General features: G+C 37.9%; 1 protein-coding gene and 1 long non-coding RNA gene across 4 annotated transcripts in view; one reads left to right on the plus strand and one right to left on the minus strand.

Annotated features, from left to right (window-relative positions):
* Positions 1-3603: 3603 nt before the first annotated feature.
* On the plus strand, positions 3604-21079 carry LOC121648755. Its single transcript, XR_006012025.1, has 3 exons — positions 3604-3683; positions 5025-5034; positions 21069-21079. It is a non-coding gene; the product is annotated as an uncharacterized LOC121648755 (long non-coding RNA).
* The window catches only part of osbp2b (oxysterol binding protein 2b), a 51428-nt gene continuing 33158 nt past the window's right edge, over positions 3893-22162 (minus strand). For 2 of the 3 annotated variants that reach the window (XM_041999079.1, XM_041999077.1), the window contains 11 exons: positions 17055-17253; positions 15819-15939; positions 13974-14040; positions 13380-13532; positions 13048-13293; positions 12785-12905; positions 10536-10639; positions 8769-8864; positions 8252-8436; positions 7916-8136; positions 3893-6591 (listed from right to left, as the gene is read on the minus strand). In XM_041999079.1, coding sequence (XP_041855013.1) covers positions 6449-6591; positions 7916-8136; positions 8252-8436; positions 8769-8864; positions 10536-10639; positions 12785-12905; positions 13048-13293; positions 13380-13532; positions 13974-14040; positions 15819-15939; positions 17055-17253 — 1656 coding nt within the window. In that variant the 3' untranslated portion in view covers positions 3893-6448. Of the gene's footprint in view, positions 6592-7385; positions 7404-7915; positions 8137-8251; positions 8437-8768; positions 8865-10535; positions 10640-12784; positions 12906-13047; positions 13294-13379; positions 13533-13973; positions 14041-15818; positions 15940-17054; positions 17254-22162 lie in introns of all 3 variants that reach the window. The other variant, XM_041999078.1, reaches the window with a different exon arrangement.

Consider the following 22162-nt stretch of genomic DNA (forward strand, 5'->3'; position numbering starts at 1 on the left):
TATGCATATTTGCTAGTTTCTTATTTCATTTGGGGTAATACAGGTTTTTGTACTTTGTTGTTAATTTTCCAAATTAAGAGTAGAGTAGTTCAAAAGGACTCTCAAATATCAACTGGTCACTTGACAGTGGAGAGTATTTTACCTGAGCAGTCCACCAAATCTGTTTCTCAACATTAAAAACAAATGCTTCTGGATGAACAATGTATTTCTAGTCATAATTTATTTTAATTTTTAGAAAAAGCAGAGGTCCATTTGCTAGCTTGTCACATGTAATAGAAATAAGAAAGAAAAACAGAAAGAAAGAAAGAAAGGCATATCTTTGCCTCATAGAATATAGATTTATCTGCAAGCTAAAAATCTGTTTATTTGTAAGAATTTGTGTGCCTGGTTTCTTAATGTCCCGATCCAAAACTTTAGTCAAGTTTCTGTTGACCTTGTTTAAATATTTTCACCATGTTCCGCTGTACTCTTTCCTGAGTAGGAAAAAAGAAATTAGAAATCTTAATATCCAGCTTCAAAGTCTTAAATGGCCCTGCCCTGACATACATCTCAGACTTACTGACCCAGTGGCCTCCTGACCACTGAGATCCACAGATTATGCCCTTTTAAATTTCCCTATGTCACAGTTTGTGACAAAGGGAGATCAGACTTTTTCCATCAGAGCCCATGAAACTATTTTCCTGCTGCACTCAAACACACAAGATATTTGATACTTTTAAATCCATCCTCAAAACTGAATTTATTCATTTATTAAAATGAATGCTGCCCTTGAATCTCATTACACATTGCTATCTGAAGCTGATTTGCTGTTTTCTAATTTTCTATGTTAAGCACCTCGTAACATTGTTTAGAAAAGTACCATATAAAATTTTCCTTTCCTTCTTATTACCTGGCAATTGACTTTTGAAAGAAAAATAGATGCATGCTGATCTCTGACATCTCCCAACTATCCATCCACCCATTTATTGTCTATACCTGCTTATTCCGATGCAGTTATGGAGGGTTTTGGAGCCTGTCCCAGCAGAATCTTGACGTACAGCAGGACCTCAGTGGTCCGTTATGCATAGAAAGCATATCTATGTCACCATCAAGCAGGCATTCTAAAAATCTGTTGCTATAAAGAATAAATCACATAGGTATGGACTAGTTATATGCACAACTATCCTGCACACTAGACCAGATATTATTTTATTTATTTATTTATTTATTGTATAGCAATGGCAAACTATTATGATTCTTTCTCTTCACCTGCAAGTAAAGACATCCTTCACCTGCAGATTGAAAGACATTCAAAAACACGTGTCTAGTGTCAACAAAAACAACTTTATTATCTTCTTTTTCGTTGTTGTGTCTTTGTTGTTTAAAGACAATATTAAACAAGTATAAATTATGGGAAAAAATACTCAATTTAGAAAAAAAAAAAAAAAGATCAGAAAGACCTCTTTTGAATCTGTAGTTACACCTGAATACACGTGTGTGTATTTGGATGGTAAGAGTCAAGGCAGGTCAATTATCTTACCTCAACCTGTACCAGGCCACTGTTGTGATGTGTCTCATAACTTTCATCATCATACAGGTCATTAATATCACCATCATTTCACTACAAAGCTCTGAGTCACAGTCCACAGAGGAGCAGGGTGCAGTAAAGACAAGGCAAGAACAAAAAAAACTCCCCATCTTTACTGGTTTCCTTCTACCTCAAGGCGGACGAGCATTAGATGAGGAGGAAATGTGAGCAATGCATGCACACAAACCAAGTTCATTATGCATAAAAACAACATGAACAAAACAGCATGAGAATAATGGCACCCACGAGATGGAAGAAACAGAAAGTCAACGCATAAAAAGTAAAGCTAAGAGTCACACCAGAGTGACTCAAAGTTGGGTGAGATGAAATGAGAGAAACAATGAGAGGGGTTTTACATTACAACCCTCTGAGATAGGGAAGGCCCATGAAGAGGTTGTTAATCTACAGTACACTCTCCTCTTACACTTTGGTTGTTTTTTTCCCCCTCCTTTCTGCACTGAGACAGACAACTGTTCTGTCTGAAGCAACAACAGCCATGAACTAACAACTAAACCCTCACTGCGTTATTGCTACAGCTGTCTGATTCTGTACAGGCCGTTAGAGGGGCAACTTCTGTAGACAAGCCACCATCAAGTACTGAGGTCGCATCATTTGGAAAATATACTGATTAAAACGTACTGTCTGGTGAGCTCTCCATTATCATTCAAAATATAATATGTTTTCTCAAATATAAAATACTCTCAAACACAATATATTAAAGTAAATCTCTACTGAACCTGAAAAAGAAATCACAGATTCAATTTCTGTACATACAACTTCTTCACCACCACTCAGCAGTGATCTGTGATCTTTCAGTAGGTATGACAATGCAAAATGATGCAGAAAGAACTGTGCAGTGACAATTTTAAACAAAACAAAAAGGAGACATGTTGGAAACAGTAGTGTCTATCCTCACATGTGACACTTTGATATGAGTAGTGTACATAACCTTTTGCAATACCTTGTATTTATGAATGAAGTGTCTGTGTAAAGTGAGAGCAGGAAAAGGAAAGGAATTGTTCAACATTTTTGGAAGTTTTTCTTCTTTTAGTAAAAAAACAAAACAAACTGTGTTCAGCACACATTAAAACCAACAGATGTTTAGATAAACATATAAAAAAGTTTAAATGATTACATTTATTTTCTGGTTCTGTCCAAAAGCAAGCAAGAAAAATGGAGTTAACCTCTTGAAGCCCAGCATAAATTTTGTAATAATTTGTTTTAAATTTCTCTAGCTATTTGAGTCAGACCGGATAAGTATTAAACCTAAGTGAGGAAGTAGTTTTGAGAAAATGAAAAGAATATTCTGGCTCCTCCTACTAATGAGGGTTAGATATTAAATATATTTGGTTGTTCACTGAGTTAATGTTGAAGCTACAGTTTTAGAATAAAAAGTTAAAGTGCAAAAAAAGGAGGTTGCAGTCTTACTTTTTATCCACAAGCATTGACTTCCTTAACCTCTTTCGTCCTGGCCATATTTTTAGACAAAAAAAAAAAAAAATCTAAAAGACATACCCACAGTAAATGAAGAATTGCTCCTGAATAATAAGATTCATGTGCATGGCTTCGGTGTCTAAGGGCCTCTGAGAATGTATTCCTAGTGTCAAAAACTTTGTGTGTGTTACCTCACTTGAGTACATTGCAATAAAACAGAGGAAAAATGTAAACTTCCCATCCTTGCCTATTTTGCCCCTCTTATTTGACAGAGGAAAACAACATGCTAACATGGATACTACACACAGATTCCACTGATCATCCTTATCAACAAAATCATTTCTAAAAATTCATGTTTGCAATAACATGCAATTTCTGTTTTAGTTAGTTAACATTAGGGTCTGGTTAACTAGGGTCTGAGAAACCATTAAAAAACAAACATCACTGTCCTCTTTAATATTTTTTTTAATAGCAGCTTTTTATTTTTTGTAACTTTTTCAGGCCTCATAAGGGCATATACGGCTTAAAGAGTTAAGATTACACAAGGTGGTAATGAGTTTTAAAGGATCTATTCAGTTCTCTTATGGACGGAGGTCTCTTTCAAGTCTGCTGTGTGTACTTTAGCAATATAAACTTATAATCCTTGTTCTTCATTTGTGCTGTTTTTCTTTTGTATATTTTTGTACACGACTTTGGTCAGCTGGTATGTTGTTTTTAAAGTGCTTCAAGTCAAGTCAAGTATATTTGTAAAGCACATTTAAAAAATCCACCTCAGTTGACCAAAGTGCTCTACAAGATAAAACAAATAAAACAAATGCTTTAGAAATAAAATTGTATAGTATGGTGTGTAGCTTTATAGTCTTACTCTTGCAAATTGAAAAAAAACAAAAATCGACTTCCAAAAATGGTGAATTATTCCTTTTAGAATCAGACAGGATATTTAGTGACTGATCACACTGACAGCTATAAATCAAAACAATGTATGAAAACCTTTCATCTTAATGGGAAAAAGAAGCATCTTTTTGTGCGAAGAAAAAAACCCCCACACAATATTCATTCCATTTTCAATTAATCTGATAAATAATCTCTCAGATAAACATTTCAAGAGCTCAAGTTATCAAACAGAAAATCTACTTCACTCTATCAGCTAAAGACTCTGCAAAGAGATCTACTCTAATATAAAGCAGTTTGTCTGCCAGTGCATTTCTCACATTTTCATATCTTGCACATCAGAGGAAATAACCAAGGTTTACAATGTGTGAGTCTTTAGAGCTCTAACAAAAAAGCATCTTCAGCATGTTAAGACAGTTTTGGCCAAATCACAGGCGCCTCAGGGTTAATTTACACCGTTATAGAATCAGTCTGGATGAAAAATGAAAATCACAGCAAATCCTTCGTGCTCATTCAGTCTTTTCTGTACAGATAACTTCATACTCTGATTTGTTGAATTATTCTTCATTTTACAATATTATTGTTTTATCACAAAATATTCACACAAATAGACTAGATGGTAAATACAATACCTCCAGCCATGAATTCTACATTCCTAACAATAATTACAAAAAAATACTAACTGATTTTCAAAACTCTTGTCACCATAGACTTGTAGTGCACAGGTCAGGGGACTCGCTCCCTTATTCAGTCAGTTAAAGGCAAAGACTCAGGGTACCTTTGTGAGCTGATCCCAGATCAGCGTGTCCACAAACAGTGAAAGAGCTGTGGTGAGCCTGGAGCAGCAGCCGAGGCGGTCCTCTGTGGCTGCAGCTGACTACACAGTGAAGTGCTACAGGAACCAGCCCTGTCTGCTTCTCTAACATCTGACCTCCCGTCAGCTGAATCCACTCAGGGCTCCGCAGAGAACCTGCTCTAGTCTCAGATCCAGCAATCCCACGAGCTACAAACTAGTAAGTGATGAGGCTGTGTAACTCAGGCAATAGACACAAACAAACGTGTTTGTGAGTGTACAGGGTGGTAATTATTAAATTTCTCCATGATGAGGCGCACTATGTTTTTTTCTTTTTAGATTTTGTACAGTCACTGAGATCGCGCTTAGTTAAAGTGGTCACCAAGGGAACAGAGGGTGTTGCTATGTGAGAGCACCAGAGAACAAGGTACATCTAAAGAGAGAAGATTTCTCAACATTAACTCAAGAGATTGGTACTAACCTCTAGTCAACCACAGTAAAAAGGGCTTTTCTGGGTTTTGATGGAGTCTTTTTAGTGATACAAATAATTTTATGTTTGAAGTTCGATACTGTGTCACAACTAAAGGACTAACCAGTACTGCAGTTTTGCTAATCAATATCACAAATGGAAAATATCTCAAGCATGTTTGGATGTTAGATATCTACTAAAGCAGTGAGGCAACCCATTCTAAATATGAATATTGACCGGTCATACTACCTTCTCATGGATTACAGGCTAATGAACAGACTACTTGTATGTATCACAAGGAAAATCCCAACATTCACTCCAAAAAACCAGATGTCTGCCTTGTTGTAGATCCTCTAGTTAGACTTTACACCTGATTGAACTCTAGTTGTTGAAGATGGAGCCTCAAAGGGCTGAAAATAAAATAAAAATCTGTCTAAAAGTGAGAAGATTAGTAACATAAGTATCACATAGTTTTTCATGCTGCTCATTTTCTCTGTGATTGAGCTTATGGCAGACTCATTTTATCTCATTCCAACTGCTTTCAAGTCAAAATGCATTTTCTAGAAACTAGATCTACTTCTGATATGAAATTAGATTTTTTCCAGTGACCATCTTTTATAATAGCACTTGAGCTGTCACAAACACTTGTGTTCTTCACGGTTGATAATTAGATCTGGAAGATATTTTCAGACACAAAACCTTATCCTATCTAATCAACCGAAAGGAGCACGTAAAAAGTGATTGCAATCATTTCTATGAAGATAAATGGGGAACCATTTTAATATTTATGGAGCAGGCCTTGATTAATCTCAACTGTACTGAATAAAAATTGAAGGTGAGGATGCTTCTTACACCCACAGAAATAATGATATGTATACTCAACACTCCTGTGACTCTGTTTGCCTTTTTATGATTTTTCCAACCTAATCATGAGCTGGTTTGGTGAAAGTCTGTGACTGGGTGAACTCGGGAAAGTGCGTTTTGGGTCTCATCTGCGCATTTAATGTGTGGTGTCCCAACTGCTCGAGCTCACATGTTATCTTACTGCAGTTTCAGTAAAGTGTCTGAGAGGGCTGCTCAGGCAAGGCCCTGTCTTTTTTCCCCAAGTAAAATCAGAACAAGAGTGCATTTGGAGGTATGGTGTTTTCTGAGAGTGTGTGAAACAAACACATTCTCATGCTCATAAAGGTCAGTGTGGTGCTCATAAGCCAGCTACGCTCCACTTCCTGAGGACTGGAGGCCGAGTGGTTCCCTGTCCAGTGAGGTTAGGTGTGATCTGAGATGATTTCCTGGATTAGAAGATGTCAGGACACATGCTCCAATCCTGTCTCTCCTTTGCCTCCCAGTAACCTCCCTTGTACACAAATGTTGTCTCTCCAGTGATTGAGTCCCTCCTCTGGTGAAACCACAATGGCTGGTAGCCTTCATATTCTCGACCTGGGGAGAAGAAGCGCATGTGTTATCTGATTATCGCCATTTAATCATCTTCTATTAGAGAAGCCACACCTGCAGGCAATTCACTGAGCAATCAATTCACCTTTACACAAATGTATATATGAAAAGCAATCAATTGCTGTGCATTGCATTTGGTAAAGCTCCATATGTGAACCGGGCTGCAACAAATTGAACTGAAATGTGTAAATAAATGGCAAAACAAATAAATAAATGGGCCAAAATCTGGATCCATTTTAATGGAGAAAATTAAGATCACAGTTTTTTAAAACTCTATGATGGAAACAGCAAACAAATGAGAAACTGCAGTTTTCTGATGTGTGGACATTGGTAATCTTGTTAAGATTTATACTTGGTACAGTGGCTTATTTAGTGTTCCCTTTAAAAGAAACTTGAATTAGATTAACAAAGTTTTATCCAAACTTGTTAGCAGATGCACCAGAAAAGTGCTCTTTAAAATAAAATGACATTATAGAATGAAGTGCAAATTAATCATTTGGAACTGTGGCTTTGCTAGAAACACACTAATAATACTTTCTGTAAGGACGTATCTGTTAGTGCATGTAACATATTACTGAATGAAAATATCACATGTATGCAGGAAAATGTCTCTTTTTTTCCTGAGTCATTCTTTGGATAAGTTGACATGACAGGGGTTTCATGCAGTTCCCAAACAGAGGCAGAGCACACAGAGGACACACAAGAGGATGGTTTGTGAGTGTGTGTTTGTGTGTGTAAAGTGATGTATAATAGAGTGGTACAGGACAACCCTCACTCACCAGAGTCATTATCACACTCTGACCATCAATAAAGGGAGGAAAAGAAAGACAAGTCATGGGTACATCAAACAGCCTACACACAGGATTACCGTCAGGATAAAAAGCTCCAAATGAGGTTTTTGTAAAGTTCATACCTGCTTTAATACAAGCCGGCTCCTCTAAGCTTTTAATGCTCAGCCGTAAACAGACATTTAATAACTTGAACTCTTGATTAAATTATTAATCATAAATATTGGGAGACCTAAAGGAAATCATCAATAATAAAAAATAATGTTTTATCTAGCTTGAATCCGTATGGCATAGATGTTTATGAATCTGTGAAATGTTACTAAAATTTAGTTGCAAAGAGGGACTGACTATATTCTTTTGTTTTATGATATTGTAAATGTTATCAATAGATTACAGATAAACTATCAGTTTACGAATTGTTGTCAGATGTCTGTGAGCCTCAGCTGCAAATGCTACTGAAAACGAGACAGTGATGTATATCAAAAACACTTGTTTTGTCTTTACTATTCTCTATTGCATACCATCATCCAGTGCTTCTGAGGCCTCTGCCTCCCTCCTCCTCCTCACAGCTCTCTGTTTCTCCTCTAGCCTCTGTTTTTCTGAGTTTGCTTCATCCCATCGACCTTCCTCCATCAGCCTCTGATCTGGTCTTAGACGGCTGTCGGTCATTCCCACTCCTTCTTCAGGCTCATTCAGTGTCAGGGCCAAAGCTGAGAAGCAGTACATGTTCTCAGCGTTTTCCCTGACAACGTGAGGGGAAATTAAACAGTTAGTTTGTGATATTCTACAATGATATTGATTAAGCACTGCAGTTTACTGCGGTCTTCTGCTTTATGAGGCTGATGACATGAGCTTACGGCAAAGGGTATTTCTTCCACAGCAGTTTTGGGGACAAAGTCTGGTAGACTGTTTTCAGCTTGCCCTCCGATCCACTGCCCCCTCGACTGCTTTGAATGATCTTGGCGCTTTCCATTTTCTCATCCCAAGTACCAGAGAGGATGTAATGAGCCTGGCCTCCACTATCTGCCACCACACCTGTCACCTGGTGAGGACAAAAAGACAAAAAAAAAAAAAAATTGTTACAGACATGGAATGAAGGCCCCAAAACATGTATCAGCATACACCTTTTACCTCATATCAATACACAGTTCAGTTAATGGAACCTTACTAAATTTCAATTTGCTTATTTAAAAGCAGAAAAAAAATCCTATAGCCCTGAATTCAGATTATTTTACTTAGATTTTATTTCATACTATGAGCATCAGCTGTGATGCTTTTCCATTTGGGGGCAGCATCACACAAATTAACCCCAAACTGGATGACGTCATGTTAACGTTGGGGTATCAGTAAAGTGTGAAAAAAGGAATAATTTACCTTCCGTGGAACATCCCTGGAGAAGTAACTGTAAGGAGAGAACTTGAGCTGGCAGGTCTCCTTGGTCCTGTGATTCACAATCTCAATGTCTCCCGACTGCAAAAACACAAACCACACCAAAATCAGAGAGACAAACACACAGCTAAGAGCTATTATAACTTGTGTAAAGTGAAAAGAGGGAGGATGGTTTCTGCTGTCAAGCTTATTTGAAATAATATATTCACTGCCAAGGGTCACTGGCACAGAGGTTCCCATTAAGATGGAGGACCAGTAGGTGTTCTCCAACTATAAGGGAATCACACTCCTCAGCCTTCTTGAGGTCTTTGACATAACTTATGGACAGCATTTCTAGGCATAGTCAAGGGGCTGCTAGGCCATCTGGTTTAGTTAGCTCAGAGTTTCCCATTTTTAATTTTGCAGATGCTGTAGTTCTGTTGTGATTATCTCCTGATTGCATTTTGGAGGTATGTGTGATTCTAAACAAAAAAGAGTTGATTTAAGTTTCAAGGTTGGAGATGAATTGAACTCCTCAAGTAGAGGAGTTAAAGTATCTTGGGGTAAATTTCAAAAGTGGAAAATTGATGTATGGGTTGCTACAGTGATGAAGGCTGTACCAGTCAATAACAGTATAGCCAGCTGAGCAAGCTGTTCATTTACAGGTTGATTTACATTGTCACCCACACCTATTGTCACAACTTTGGTAGTGACTGAAAAAATAAGAACATGAACACAAGCAGAGGAAAAGAGCTTCCTCAGAGAGTTTCAGTGCAGATCCTTATAGAGGTAGAATTCAGAGAATAACAGCTATAACGATCGCTGAGGTTGTTTGGTTATCTGTCAAAGACATCACCAGGTGAAGTGCTCTGGTTTCAGTTTGATAACTTGAGACCCTCAGAGCAGAGAGTCCATCTCCTAGCTAGCTAATAAAATATTTGGTACCTCTCTGGAAGAGCAGGAAGAGGTGGTCAGCAAGAGGGAAGTCTGAGCTCCCTTCACAACTCAGACCAAGCTAGGCAGTAGCAAATGGATGGATGGATGGATGAATATTACCTGTCAGTATCATGTAGATTACCCTGCCTTGTTTCATTAGCTGTATAATTCATAATGCTGGCTGCATGTAGACAGCTCAAAACAGGACAATAATTTCTCTAATTTATTGGAATTGTTTCCCTGACCTCTGACAGTAGAGGGCAGCAGAGCCATCCATCTAAAAACAAAATTACATACATTTGAAGGGATTTCTGCATATTCTATGTATATTTGTTTTCCTTCTTTTTACTCAGAGTTGCCATATTTTGCCATATTCTTCTTCATGTTGTTTTTCAAGGTTCATACATAAGCAGAAATGAGGGAAAAAAGGAAAAATGAGTGAAACAGAACATAATGTCCTAAAACAACAATCTCTTCTTTCTGTGAACAATGAAACATGAAATGAAAAATACTGTACGTATGTGTTGCCTGACCCACCCGCCTTCATCCCCTATGTAACTGGGCCATCTCACAGAAAGATGAGGCTGATTTTTAAGGGCGTTAATAGAGATCAAAGCTTCAGATAAAATCCCCAGAAACTGAAGAGCTCTGTAGTAATGTGCTGTATGGTGTTGCTTTGATTCCAATATTCACATCCCTCTATTCTGCTGGTCTGTACATCTGCAACATGGCAGAAAAATATGTTTATGTGATAATGTAGATGGACTTGAGATTCAAAGATGGTGGGTTTTGAGCTGTTTAGGATTTGTTAATAGTGACAAATGCTTATAGACAGACCTGGTCAATCCACAGCTTGCCCACAATGATGTTGTGCACGGTAGAAGTGACCTTTCTCCATACATAGTGGTTCCCACTGGAGTGAAAATGCAGGTGAATGGCACCTGGGGACACATAGGAACAAAATACTATCAGCAAATAGAATCATCACAACTGCTTTGTTTCCATTCTGTAGTTTCTGACATAAAAGTAATGAAGTGATTATGGGTTTGGTTTTGGAATATTTCCATGCTCTGTACATGGTAATTTCTTCCTACTTCCAAAGTGATTTAATCCCAGAAGATCTACAACATCTACTTCATCATAAGCTAAGTTAGCTTAGGAGTTTAGTTTTTTTTTTTCCAATTAAATAGCTAATCACAGCAGCCATATACCAGGGAGTGAGAGAAGATAAATGCCACTACATCTCTTTCTGGGTCCTACACCCATCACATTTCTCATTTATCTGAGCCAACAGTAGCTGCTCCTTGCCCTTCCAGCGCAATGTAGAGCTCACCTTAAACCCATATTTATGTTTATGTCAAAGGAGTAATAAAACCCTCCTGATTCATGCTCGCACCCTATCCTCTAGTTTAGATTGAACAACAGACAGATGAGCGGTCTACTTCTTTAGAGTAGACATTTTTAATACCAAGACATAAACAAAGAATGTAAACAATTCTGCTCAGAGCTTTACATGCCATCATTGTAAATTTTGGTCACTGACATTTTGAGCCACATACTGAAATTTATAGAATTCTGCAGCACAAAATAAAACTAAAAAACTTCTTTATTTGTCTCTAAGATCACATAAAGGCATGAATGAGACACAAAAACTAATGGGAACACTAAAAAGAAAAACAGAATAGTGTTGTGTAATACCATAAAAAGGTCTAGGGATATTTTGTATTAGCAGTGCTTTTGTGTTCCCTTGAATTCTTCTTTAAATTCATCCTGATCCAAAAGAACAGTTAATGTGTTGGTCTAGTCCGTTTATAATACAATACCAGCTCAGTGAAACATTCTGTAGATAAAAGGGAGACGTTTTTTGACACTACATGATGCATTTAGTGCTAATTATTCAACCAGGCTCTGGCTGTGAGCTCAGCAGCAGCAGTAGCAGCACCTAGTGTTCAGGCCTCAGCTGCTGGATATGTCCAGCTGTTAATCTTTGAAAGATCTGCTACAAACAAACCAGGGTACAGGAATGCAAAAATCTCCCTTCAGCCAACATAATCATCACAGCAGACACCATACTACTAATAAAAACTGTCAAAGCTAGACTTTTTATATCTTAAGTAGACCCATGAAAACTGTCAAAGTAACAGTGACAGCTGTGCCATCCCTACACTGCAGTCTGTCTCTAGTTTTCTTCCTAACTGCAGTAGTTTATTCTCAATTTTATGCTCACAATGCAGCTGCTCACCTCTTAACTGGCACACGTAAGGCAAGTCATATCACATCCATTGTGGATTCACTACACTGGCTCCCAGTCCATTTTAAGGTGGGTTTTAAGATCTTTTTGTTTGTTTTTAAGTGTTTAAATGGGTTAGGTCCTTTTTTTTTTCTTTCTGACCTTTTAACTGCACTCCTTCCAGCTCACTGAGATCTGAGATCAGACACTTCTGGCTGGCATGAGGTCCAGGTTAAAACACAGGGGTGGCAGAGGTTTTTCTTTTATTGTTGGCCACAAACTGTGTAAGTGCATGCCCCTCTACATCACAATCTCACCAACAGTTGATATTTTAAAACAAAACTTGTTTAAAAACCCATATTTTCATTGGCTTTTAAATCAGAACTTTGACATTTAGTTATGTGTGTTGTGATATTTTGTATGCTTTAAGGTGTTGTTCTCTTGTTTTAAATTGTACAATACTTTGATTAACATGCTTTTTTAAAGTTTATTAATAAATGTGACTCATAATGACAGCTGGGGCTGCCCTGGCTCACATCACAGTCACAACATGCAACTCTCTAGCATAATACATGACACTTTGCAGGCTCAGTCTTTCTTCATAGGTCAAAAATTGCAAATGCTATATTGTTATCACCCAAAACTAGTCATCAAAAGATATTCTTACCACCACCTTTGCTCTACATTTTTGTGTTCATGTATCCAGAATTTAGTACATGTGCTTCAAATTTACAGTGGGTTTCTCAAATGTCAACATTATGTATATAAACTCAAAAATATACATAAATGACACCTGAGATTTGGTTGACCAGAACTGTGGTCCGCTAGCTTCTCAGGTAAATTTGAAATGTCTTACCCAGAGGCATAATGGAGAGGTATTTGCCACGGAATTTGCTGGCAATGGTGATTTCCTGCCACAAGGTCCAGCCTTTTTGGGAAATGACATGATGTGCAGCTGCAGGGGGATGATGGCTAACCTAAATGGAAATATAGACACAGAGGTGTGTTCACGTAATATAAAAAAAAAAACCCAATACTAACCTATGTTTATGAGCTAAATACAGTATATGCTAACACATTAAGGAATGTGTAAACAAAATCTGCCTGTGTCCATGTTACCTGCTCACACAGTGAGCGGTAGCCATATTCCTCCAGGCGATCAAGCTCATAGGTCTCGCCTAGCAGAGGGTTGAAGGGTTTGGCTGTCCGGAGCACGGTGGTGGAGTAGGAGGAGACAGAGAAGGCAGCAACCAGGCACATCTGCTCCAGGGAAGAGTCGCAGCGTGCCGCCTTGTCTAGGAGCTCGTGATACTCCAAGTCCTCGGTGAGTCGCTGCAGCATTGACAGAGGCTCATTGAAGTTTACCTGAATGGAAGATAAACAAATGAAACTCATAAAATGTTATGCACACAGATTTGTGTCAACCTATCAGTCATTCCTTGTAGACTTACAGGCATAGGAATTTTAGATAGCTCCTTGCCGATGCAGTTTTTCATGATGCTCCACAAATTGAGGGAATAATTGGGCTTGTCTGGAATATGAGTCCGCCTCTGTCTGCGGGGTTGCAGCTCCTTTCCTGACACATCATTAAAGCTTGGAGACATCTGGGATTTTGGCAGAGAAAAGAAGAGGATGCACAAGCTTGAGAAAACAAAAATTCAATTCCATGGACAGTTTGACAGCATGCCACCAGACAGAGTCACAGAGCAAATGAAACATGAGAAGAGCAGGAAAGACAGATGTGTAGGAGGGAGCAGTAGAAGCATAAAAGGAAAGAACAGATGTCTGACTTGTAATTAAGATTTATTGGGATGATGCAACTGTATATCTGTGGCACGACAGGGTTGACAAGAAGATAGCAGGAAACAGAAAAAGACTGGGTGCACCTCTCTGTGAGAACAGCATGTGGAAATGTTACACGAGTAAATCAATGAGGTGTGAGCTTTGCAGTGATACAAATGAATCTACACTAAGATTACAAACGTCAGTAGAGTTTGCAAATGTCAGCTGTATCCGTCATACTTGTTAGGATAACAGGCACTTACATAATCGTCCTGGTTCCACTCACTGGGATGACCTCCGCTAGCTCCACTCAAATTACTGTGAGATCGTCTGAAACAAAATTGAAAACATTTTATGCAACATGCACTGGACAGAACTCTCTAGGAAACCCTTGTGTGTCCCGTTCGCTTTATACAAGTTCAAATGCAACACACACAAGGGAGGAAAGAAATTGCTGGACAATGCACCGGAATACTGTGCAACAGCTGAAATCAGTCTTAAAAGGTTTAAACTGGAGTTGAGGGATACACAGATGAGCCATAACATTCCAACTACTTACAGGCAAGGTGAATAACATTGATGATCTGGTTACGTTGAACTGTTCTGCAGGGAAAAACTGAGTTCTGGCATCCATATGGATGCTACTTTGACGCATACCACCCATCTAAACATTCTTAGAGAGCAAGGACAGTGTGTTCTGTCCAGATACACCTTAAAAACTATTCAGGAACACAACAAAGAGTCCTTGGTGTTGAAAAAGCCTCCGACTCATTGGATTGTAATTTTATCAAGCATCGTGAGATACATTATAACATTCCACAGAGGACCCACCAACAGCCAGCATCGCAGTGTCAGATTCAACATCAAATCATAAAATCCATGGCTTCCATGTTCATTTGTGTGATGTAAATTCCCTCATCTGCACCAGCATCCCATGTTCTGGAGCAGTGAGTGTGCTGACTACGAATGCGCCTGGATCAATCTCCATTAAGTTTTGGTCATCTAAATCAACAATGAAATTACCAGACAAAGAAGACAAGGAGCAGAAGAACGACATGGATGCTTGTTCTGAGTGTACTCTAGGCTGAACACATGTCCTTGCACGGAAGCTTGAACAAAGATGACCAAAAAAGTAGAAGGATGGAAGTGTGTGCATATTGTGTTTAAGAAGTAGAAGCAGAAATATGGTGTTACATCTCAGCCAAATACCTTGAAGAGTGTATTCATCAATTCAACAGTGCATTTCTTAATCGAGAGGGCGCATTGCTCTGATTGCTTTGACTTTTTAATTAATCGCAGGGCGAAATCTTATGGGACCATCAGGAAGATTTTAAATAACAGTGTATTAAATAAAAATAATACAGAGGTGAAGGTTGATATGTATACATCAAGACAGGATTTTGCATAAAAGCAGAAGAAGACGAGCAGGGGACGTGGTGTTTTTGCTTATTTCCAGTTTAAACTATCATGTTTGTAAATGTTTTTGTACCTTGGTGCAATAAAGTTGCACCAAGATCTTGAAAAAATTTAACAAAATAAATAGAGCCAAGGCCTGCGCTGTCACCAGATTTGAGCTGAAAATCCTGCCAATCAGATTAATAAGAAGAGTTACTGCCCTGACTGACAAATACAACCACTGAACAGAGTGAGCGAGCAGAGTTTTCTGGCGAGAGCGTACAGATTAGAGGGGGGGTTGTGTTTTCCGCTCGCTGTGCTGCGTTCATGGCCCCGCGATTGATTAAAAACTCCTGCAATCAGAGCAATGCGCTCTCTCAATTAGGAAACGCGCTTTTGAAATGATATATATGCTCCTCAAGGTATTTGGCTGAGATGTAACGGCATATAGAAACTGCACCCAACCTTAGAGGTCCCGTATAAAATTATTAAACATGTGGTTTTCATACTGTGGCTGGTTGGCGTGTATTTCAAGAAAGAGAAACTACAACTGTCTTCTTTGTCTGCTGCAGGGCATGTGCTCATTACAATGAACAAGTTGCATTAAAAAGGTTTTTCCCTGTATTTGTTTCTCATTTTGTTCATTTTATATAATGCAACAATTACATAAAAAACAGCTGCATGGAGTGGATGGCTCTGTGTGAGAGACTAACCTGTGCTGTGTGCTCTCACTGGCAGTCACTGTGATAAATGCAGGGGAATCCTCCATGGCATCAAAGTACTCAGTATCCTCATCTTCATCACTTGCCTCTTCTTTATTCGATCTTTCACTCCCTTTAATTTAGACATATACATCTGTGAGTCTATGCAGACATCATGTTAGACTAGCAAAACTATTTCACGGTGTTGAGTATGTATTCCACAGAGTTCAGGGGAGAAGAGCCTATAATCACATACCCATGGCGATTAATCAAGGAATAATCAGCTTAGTAAAATTGACTATGTTCCTGTGGGTTAAGTAGCCTGAGCTTTGCAAATTCCTCTGTGTGTGCTTCTCATATTTAGTACTCAATGTTAAGTATGTGATCCATAATGTGTATAAACTAGCCTTCATCTGACAGACAAATAATCATAGTGTTCTCTGATTAAAATGTGATTCTATTATTATTATTATATAATTAATAGTATGTAGTACCAGTATATACAGTACCTAATAGATTTGCATTTGCTGCAAGCAATGGGCAAACTCTCGTTACACCTGTAATTGGATTTAATACAGTATGGCCCAAGTGGTATTCACCCCTGAACAGCAACCAAAGCTTTTTTCCAGAGTCTTTCAAGGACATTACCTTTCTTTAATGTGCTGCCCCTTTTCTTAAAGTACAATCATCTTGTTTTAAGGCATCATTTTGTACATCTGAGAGAGCTGACAGGAAATGAGAGGATGATATGGGATGGACTTAAAACTAAAATAATAGGAATGATGTCTGACCCATTCTTTGGTTTTAAAAAAAAAATAATTTAAATGTCTATCCATTAACTGTGTCTTGGTGTAATTATAATGCTCCATTGTTTCCGGTTTGACAATGATGAAGAAAATTAAGTGTCTTTGTTAAGCACACATATGCATGCACTGTATAACTTATCAAAAACACGAAGGGCTTTGCACCAGTAAATAAAATGGTTTTGCATTGGCAAAAGAAAGTTTTTGGGGAAATTTTGGCTACAGGTTTAAGATAAACAACAATGTAAGATGAAATGACCTTTCCTTACATGTAGCTACTTCAAACTTTGTTATTCACCAATGCAAACCATCTGACAAAACTTCAAATTTCCTTTCTCCACATGAGGGCATTTTATACTATCAAGCTTAAGGCTACAGAGGACTTTCAGTCAGTGAAATGAGGTCTAAACTGAGGCCGACAAGAGTAAGGAAGAGACAGTCTCACCCTTGTTGGTGGTCGGGGCACTGGGTGGGCTAGAAACTAGCGTGGGTGCTTCTCTCCAAGCTCGCTCCAGGCTGTTATGCTGTTTGGCCAGCTGCTCTATGGTCTCCTCTAGGTGTGTACGCTGCTCTCGCTCATACTGCAGTGCACGCTGCCATCTCCTGCTGTGAGTCTCAGCTAGGTCCAAGAAGTCTCGACACGCCTTGGGAAATATTAACACAAGTACAATTAATGTTAACACAGTTATCAGCATGGAAAGTTTAATGTCTATATACATCCTTAGGATGTACAGTGCATCCTGAAAAAAAAAATTAAGTCGTACAGCCAACCTGGAGGTTAAAGAACTCCAAACTTCAGCATAATACTAAAATGATAAAACAACAGAATATACATTTTAAAAAATGGCAAGAAACAGACTCCGGATGGAAAAGGGTGCATAACATTTGTCATCATTGTAATCGCAGCTCCTCAACACCAATGGTGGGAGCAATTATCAAAAATTTACTGGGTCTCTGCTGTTTAAAGGTACCGCAAAACAAACTTTACACAAAGACAACATCACTGACTTCTTAGCTGCAGATAAAATCTCCGTAAAACAGACTATACTGTGTGTAAGTCAAGAGGGGGCATCATGATATTCTGATTATACTGCTGAGGCAAAGAGGTTACTTCAGGTCACCCACACATAAATATTACATGTCAGCACTTGTTGGCCCTGCATCAGAAGCCTCAGCTTTCTGCATAGAGTGCTCAAAGGTCACTGAACTCAAATAACACCTCTCAGATTATCAAAGCTGGTCATCTAGCTTTTAGGACGAGAGTATTCAGAGGCTCCTAATAATAACTTAAAATTAATCTGATTCAGTTGAAAGCTGTGATGTTGTTGTGGTAGTTTGGTAAAGTTCCTTCCTACTACACTGTCTCAACATATGTCAAAATTTGCTTTTATGGTCATTTGGAGCAAATGTCTTCTTGGTCCCAAAGCCAGAGAGGTTGTGAGACAAAAGCTGGAGCTGAAGCCAGAAGGTTGGACAGACAAAACTGTCACTGCCAATGGCTCAGCTCAGCTTACCGTTGTTCTGTTGGTTAAAAAGGCTACCAGGATGTGCAGTATCAGTCCAGGAAGAGAAGTAAGGACACAGTAATAAGCCTTACAACTCTGTTTCTCTTACACATATATTAGTGGTCACTGCATACATTAGAAAACATAAACCATAAACATAAAACATTACTTCAGGATAGACTACTGAATATATGAACAAGGTAAATTGAGCTACATTTAACAATTGTATTTTCACTATTTCAAAACATGTTTGGACAACAGTAAAAAATGCTTATACCAAGGATCCGTAACATATTTCCATATGTTATGCTGTTTTTCTCCCCAAACCACATAGAGGTGTTATATTTGTTTCATTATCACTTAAGACCAGAAGGACTTGGAAATTGTTATCTCCACCAAGGTAGAGGTCATGTATTCTGTGTGTCTGTCTGTTAGCAACATAACTAAAAACAAGTTATGGACGGATTTGGATGACATTTTCGGGAAATCTCGGAAATGGAATAAGGAACAAATTGTTCGATTTTGGATCATTTTGCCATTAGAGCTTCTAACTAAAAAATAATGGCCACAACCATTGGCAAAAAAAAAAAAAAAAAAAAAAATGGCTTGGCGGAGGTCTGCGCTCTCTGAGTGCTTCTAGTTAGATCTGTCACAGCAATTTACCTATTGAGAAATTATCTCACCGTCAAACATCCTTATTTCTTTTTTCAGATCTGATGATAAAAAAACTATACACTTTTAATGTTTGAAGATAATGGATGAATTGAATTCTTTTGCATTTGCTGAATTTACCATAGATTCAGTGGAAATTTGGATATTTGAAGCATTTCACCTTCACAAGAACAGCTAGGCAGTCATATTTCAATGTATTAACCTGTTCTGATATATTTCTAAATCCAAAAAAAAAGTCAAAGCAGTGGTTTGGTTTAAAAGACATTACCAGCATTAGGACATGGAAAACTACTTCTTTTATTTGTAATTTTGGAATAAAAAACCCTTTTGTTAAGTGATATATGCAAAGGAGTATAAATAATAAAGAACAAAAGTTACCACATTATTACAATAAAAACTTAACAAGTCAAATTACATTGCGTTTTGGCAGGCATGTATATCTCCAGTCTCTTACCTTCAGCAGTCTTGAATGAAATGTTTAGACATCGGTGTCTGAGCTAATGTTAAATGTCACAAGTACATGTGATATTGAGGACCACTTCCTCAGGCCTAACTGTGATATGAAACTCAAACCCCTGCGTAAAAATGCATGACAGTTCCACTTTTTTTATGCTGACTCTTCAGTACAAACGCAGACTGCATGTGATCTCTGGTTCTGGGAAGACATTATTGATAAAGACCAACTAAGTGAACTGGCATGAAGGCATGAATGGGTCAGAAAGTCCTGACATTTACACCCATCAGTGTATTTCTATATTCTGATTAACTTGAATTACCAACTTTGATTAAAGTGAACCTTAATGCTATTAAACCATACTAACCATGGTTTGTGAACCTTTGTGTGCACTAAATGGAAAATGTGCTACTCTAGTCTAGTCAATAATTGTGAAGTTACATGGGTCCACAGTAAATGAACTCAAGTGAAACTCTCATGTCTTCTCATTCTGGCCTTCTTCTTAGCACACCATTCTCCTTCTTTACAGGGGTTTAACCCATAGCTTAAGAAATCCATAACATCCATTTTAAACTCTTATGTTACTTTAATGCAGGGGTGTTCAACTTTGGTCCTTGAGGGCCACAATCCTGCAGGTTTTCGATGTGTCCCTGCTCTAAAACCACCTGACTCATATTAATAAGTAATTGTGCAAAACTGAATTGGCTGTTTGATCCATTTCATTTGAGTCAGGTGTGTTGAAGCAGGAAACATTGAAAACCTGCAGGAAAGTAGCCCTTGAGCACAGACTTTGGACACCCCTACTTTAATTCAAATTGTAAAGTGGGGTTAAGTGTTATTGTCTCCTGAAATATTTTGTGTACTTCTCTACTTGACGATATTTTAACTTTTCTTTTATCTGCTGGTTTTATAGGTTGTCTGTGAAAGACGAGAAAAGCCTGAGTAACATTGTGTGAGGATCTGCTTCAAGATTAGTGGCGCTCAGCTGATGAACTTGAGCTAAATATTGAAATTTAAATAAAAAAGAAAAGTGTAAATCAGAAGGCTTTGGGAATTATTAGTCAAACTAATCACATATTCTCTCTTGATTTCTCCTAAATGCACTTTGGACAGTCCTTTTGTCCCCCACTTAGTATTATAATTCATTCTGCAATTAAGCTTCCTTTTCTTCCTCAAATGCTGCTACAAGCATAAATGATAGTGGATGGACAGAGAGAACAAGATGTGGCAATCATCTATTTATTGAATGAGTGACTCATTGTAGTCATCATACTTTTCATATTTTTGATTCTTTGGCCAGTTTCTGGTAAACTGTGCATCTACATCTGATTTTGTGACACTGACTACCTCTTCTGGAATAAAGCTGTTTGAATCTGAATCTAAATCTAATTTATCCTGTGCTAACAGCTGCTTGAAAAGGACATTCAAAATACCTGAAAAAAAAACAACAAAAAAAAAACAAACAAAAACTACAGAGATAGTTTGAAGCAGCATTTCTTTCTCATCAAGCACATTTATGGAAAACTAAATGCCATTTTGCCAAGTTACACAACCCAAAATTATTTTGTTTGTCCAATAGGTCATAGTTTATATGGAAGCGTGGAGCTGTCACCCAAATAAAAAGAAAATTGGGTTCACATCAGGTTATAACTTGATAGTTTTATCATAAAATCGTTAAACGTATCACAAGTAATAACATGAAAGTTTTATTGTAAAAACATGAAATGTTTCACGTTATCATGTGATAGTTGATTATAAAAACAAATCACATTATAACGTGAATCATTTATTGTAAAAATGTAAAACGTATCACGTTATAACGCGATAGTTTATTGTACAAACGTATCACGTTATAAAGCGATAGTTTATTGTACAAACATGAAATGTTTCACGTTATCATGTGATAGTTGATTATAAAAACGTATCACTGTAATGCCACTACTTTAAATTTTCAATTATTAACATAACTGAAACCAACAGCCAAAAATAACTTATTGTCACTGCATTGCTTGAAGCTTGTGTTAAAGAGGAGTCTGCCCTAATCAAGTTTACTCAGCAGGTTATTTTCTGCTTCTCTAACCCTGACATGCTTGGGAGCACGGCCACTGTTTAATGTATAACCATCTGCGTTGACACTAAGAACAATCAATCACGCAATCCAACCATCTACATTTAGGGTCCCATATTACGATATGTGGGGGATATCTGTCATTAAATACAGTTTTTCTACAAAAAAAAATAATAAAAAAAAATACAGCTGTTATTGGATTGCTTACTGCAAAAATGGCTTGCAATTGACAGCCAAGGGATGTAAAGTTACCAATGATTTACAATTATTAGGAATTACATTAAGATACTGCTGTAAATTTATAGCTATTCAGTAATTTACTCATATAAAGAGCTGAAAAAGTATCAGTCAAACATGCATTATAGCCAAAACAGCAATCACCGACCCCAAATCGAAGCCCCTGAGGAAGAACGGCAAACCGTGTATGTGTCTGGCTTTAGACAGGCCAAGTCTATCTGTCGAACTGTAGCTGAGAAAGCTCTAACATTTCTCACCTAGCTGAAGGGGGCGTTGAGGGTTTGAGAGGAGGGGAGAGCAGGGTCTATTCCTGTCACCCACACCCAACATCATATCTAGTATCATGCCCTCAGGACCTCAACCCTTCCTGAACTCTGCCACAACTACCACACTGTAAAGCCTGTGGTATTACCACTGGAGAAACTAGAGTGCAGCTCTCTGAAGGAAATTTAAATTGTATTTATGGGATCAGGAAATATGATTAACTGAACTAAGCTTACATGGTCAACAACAGTTATGATGGTACTCTAAAGAACAAATTTGTTTTAGAATTTCATGAAGCAGCAAGCAAAGAATTGGTCATCAGCTTTGCAAAGACAAACAGTTATATTTCTTGT

Source organism: Melanotaenia boesemani, chromosome 11 (genome assembly GCF_017639745.1).
Source record: "Melanotaenia boesemani isolate fMelBoe1 chromosome 11, fMelBoe1.pri, whole genome shotgun sequence".
Taxonomy (NCBI): domain Eukaryota; kingdom Metazoa; phylum Chordata; class Actinopteri; order Atheriniformes; family Melanotaeniidae; genus Melanotaenia; species Melanotaenia boesemani.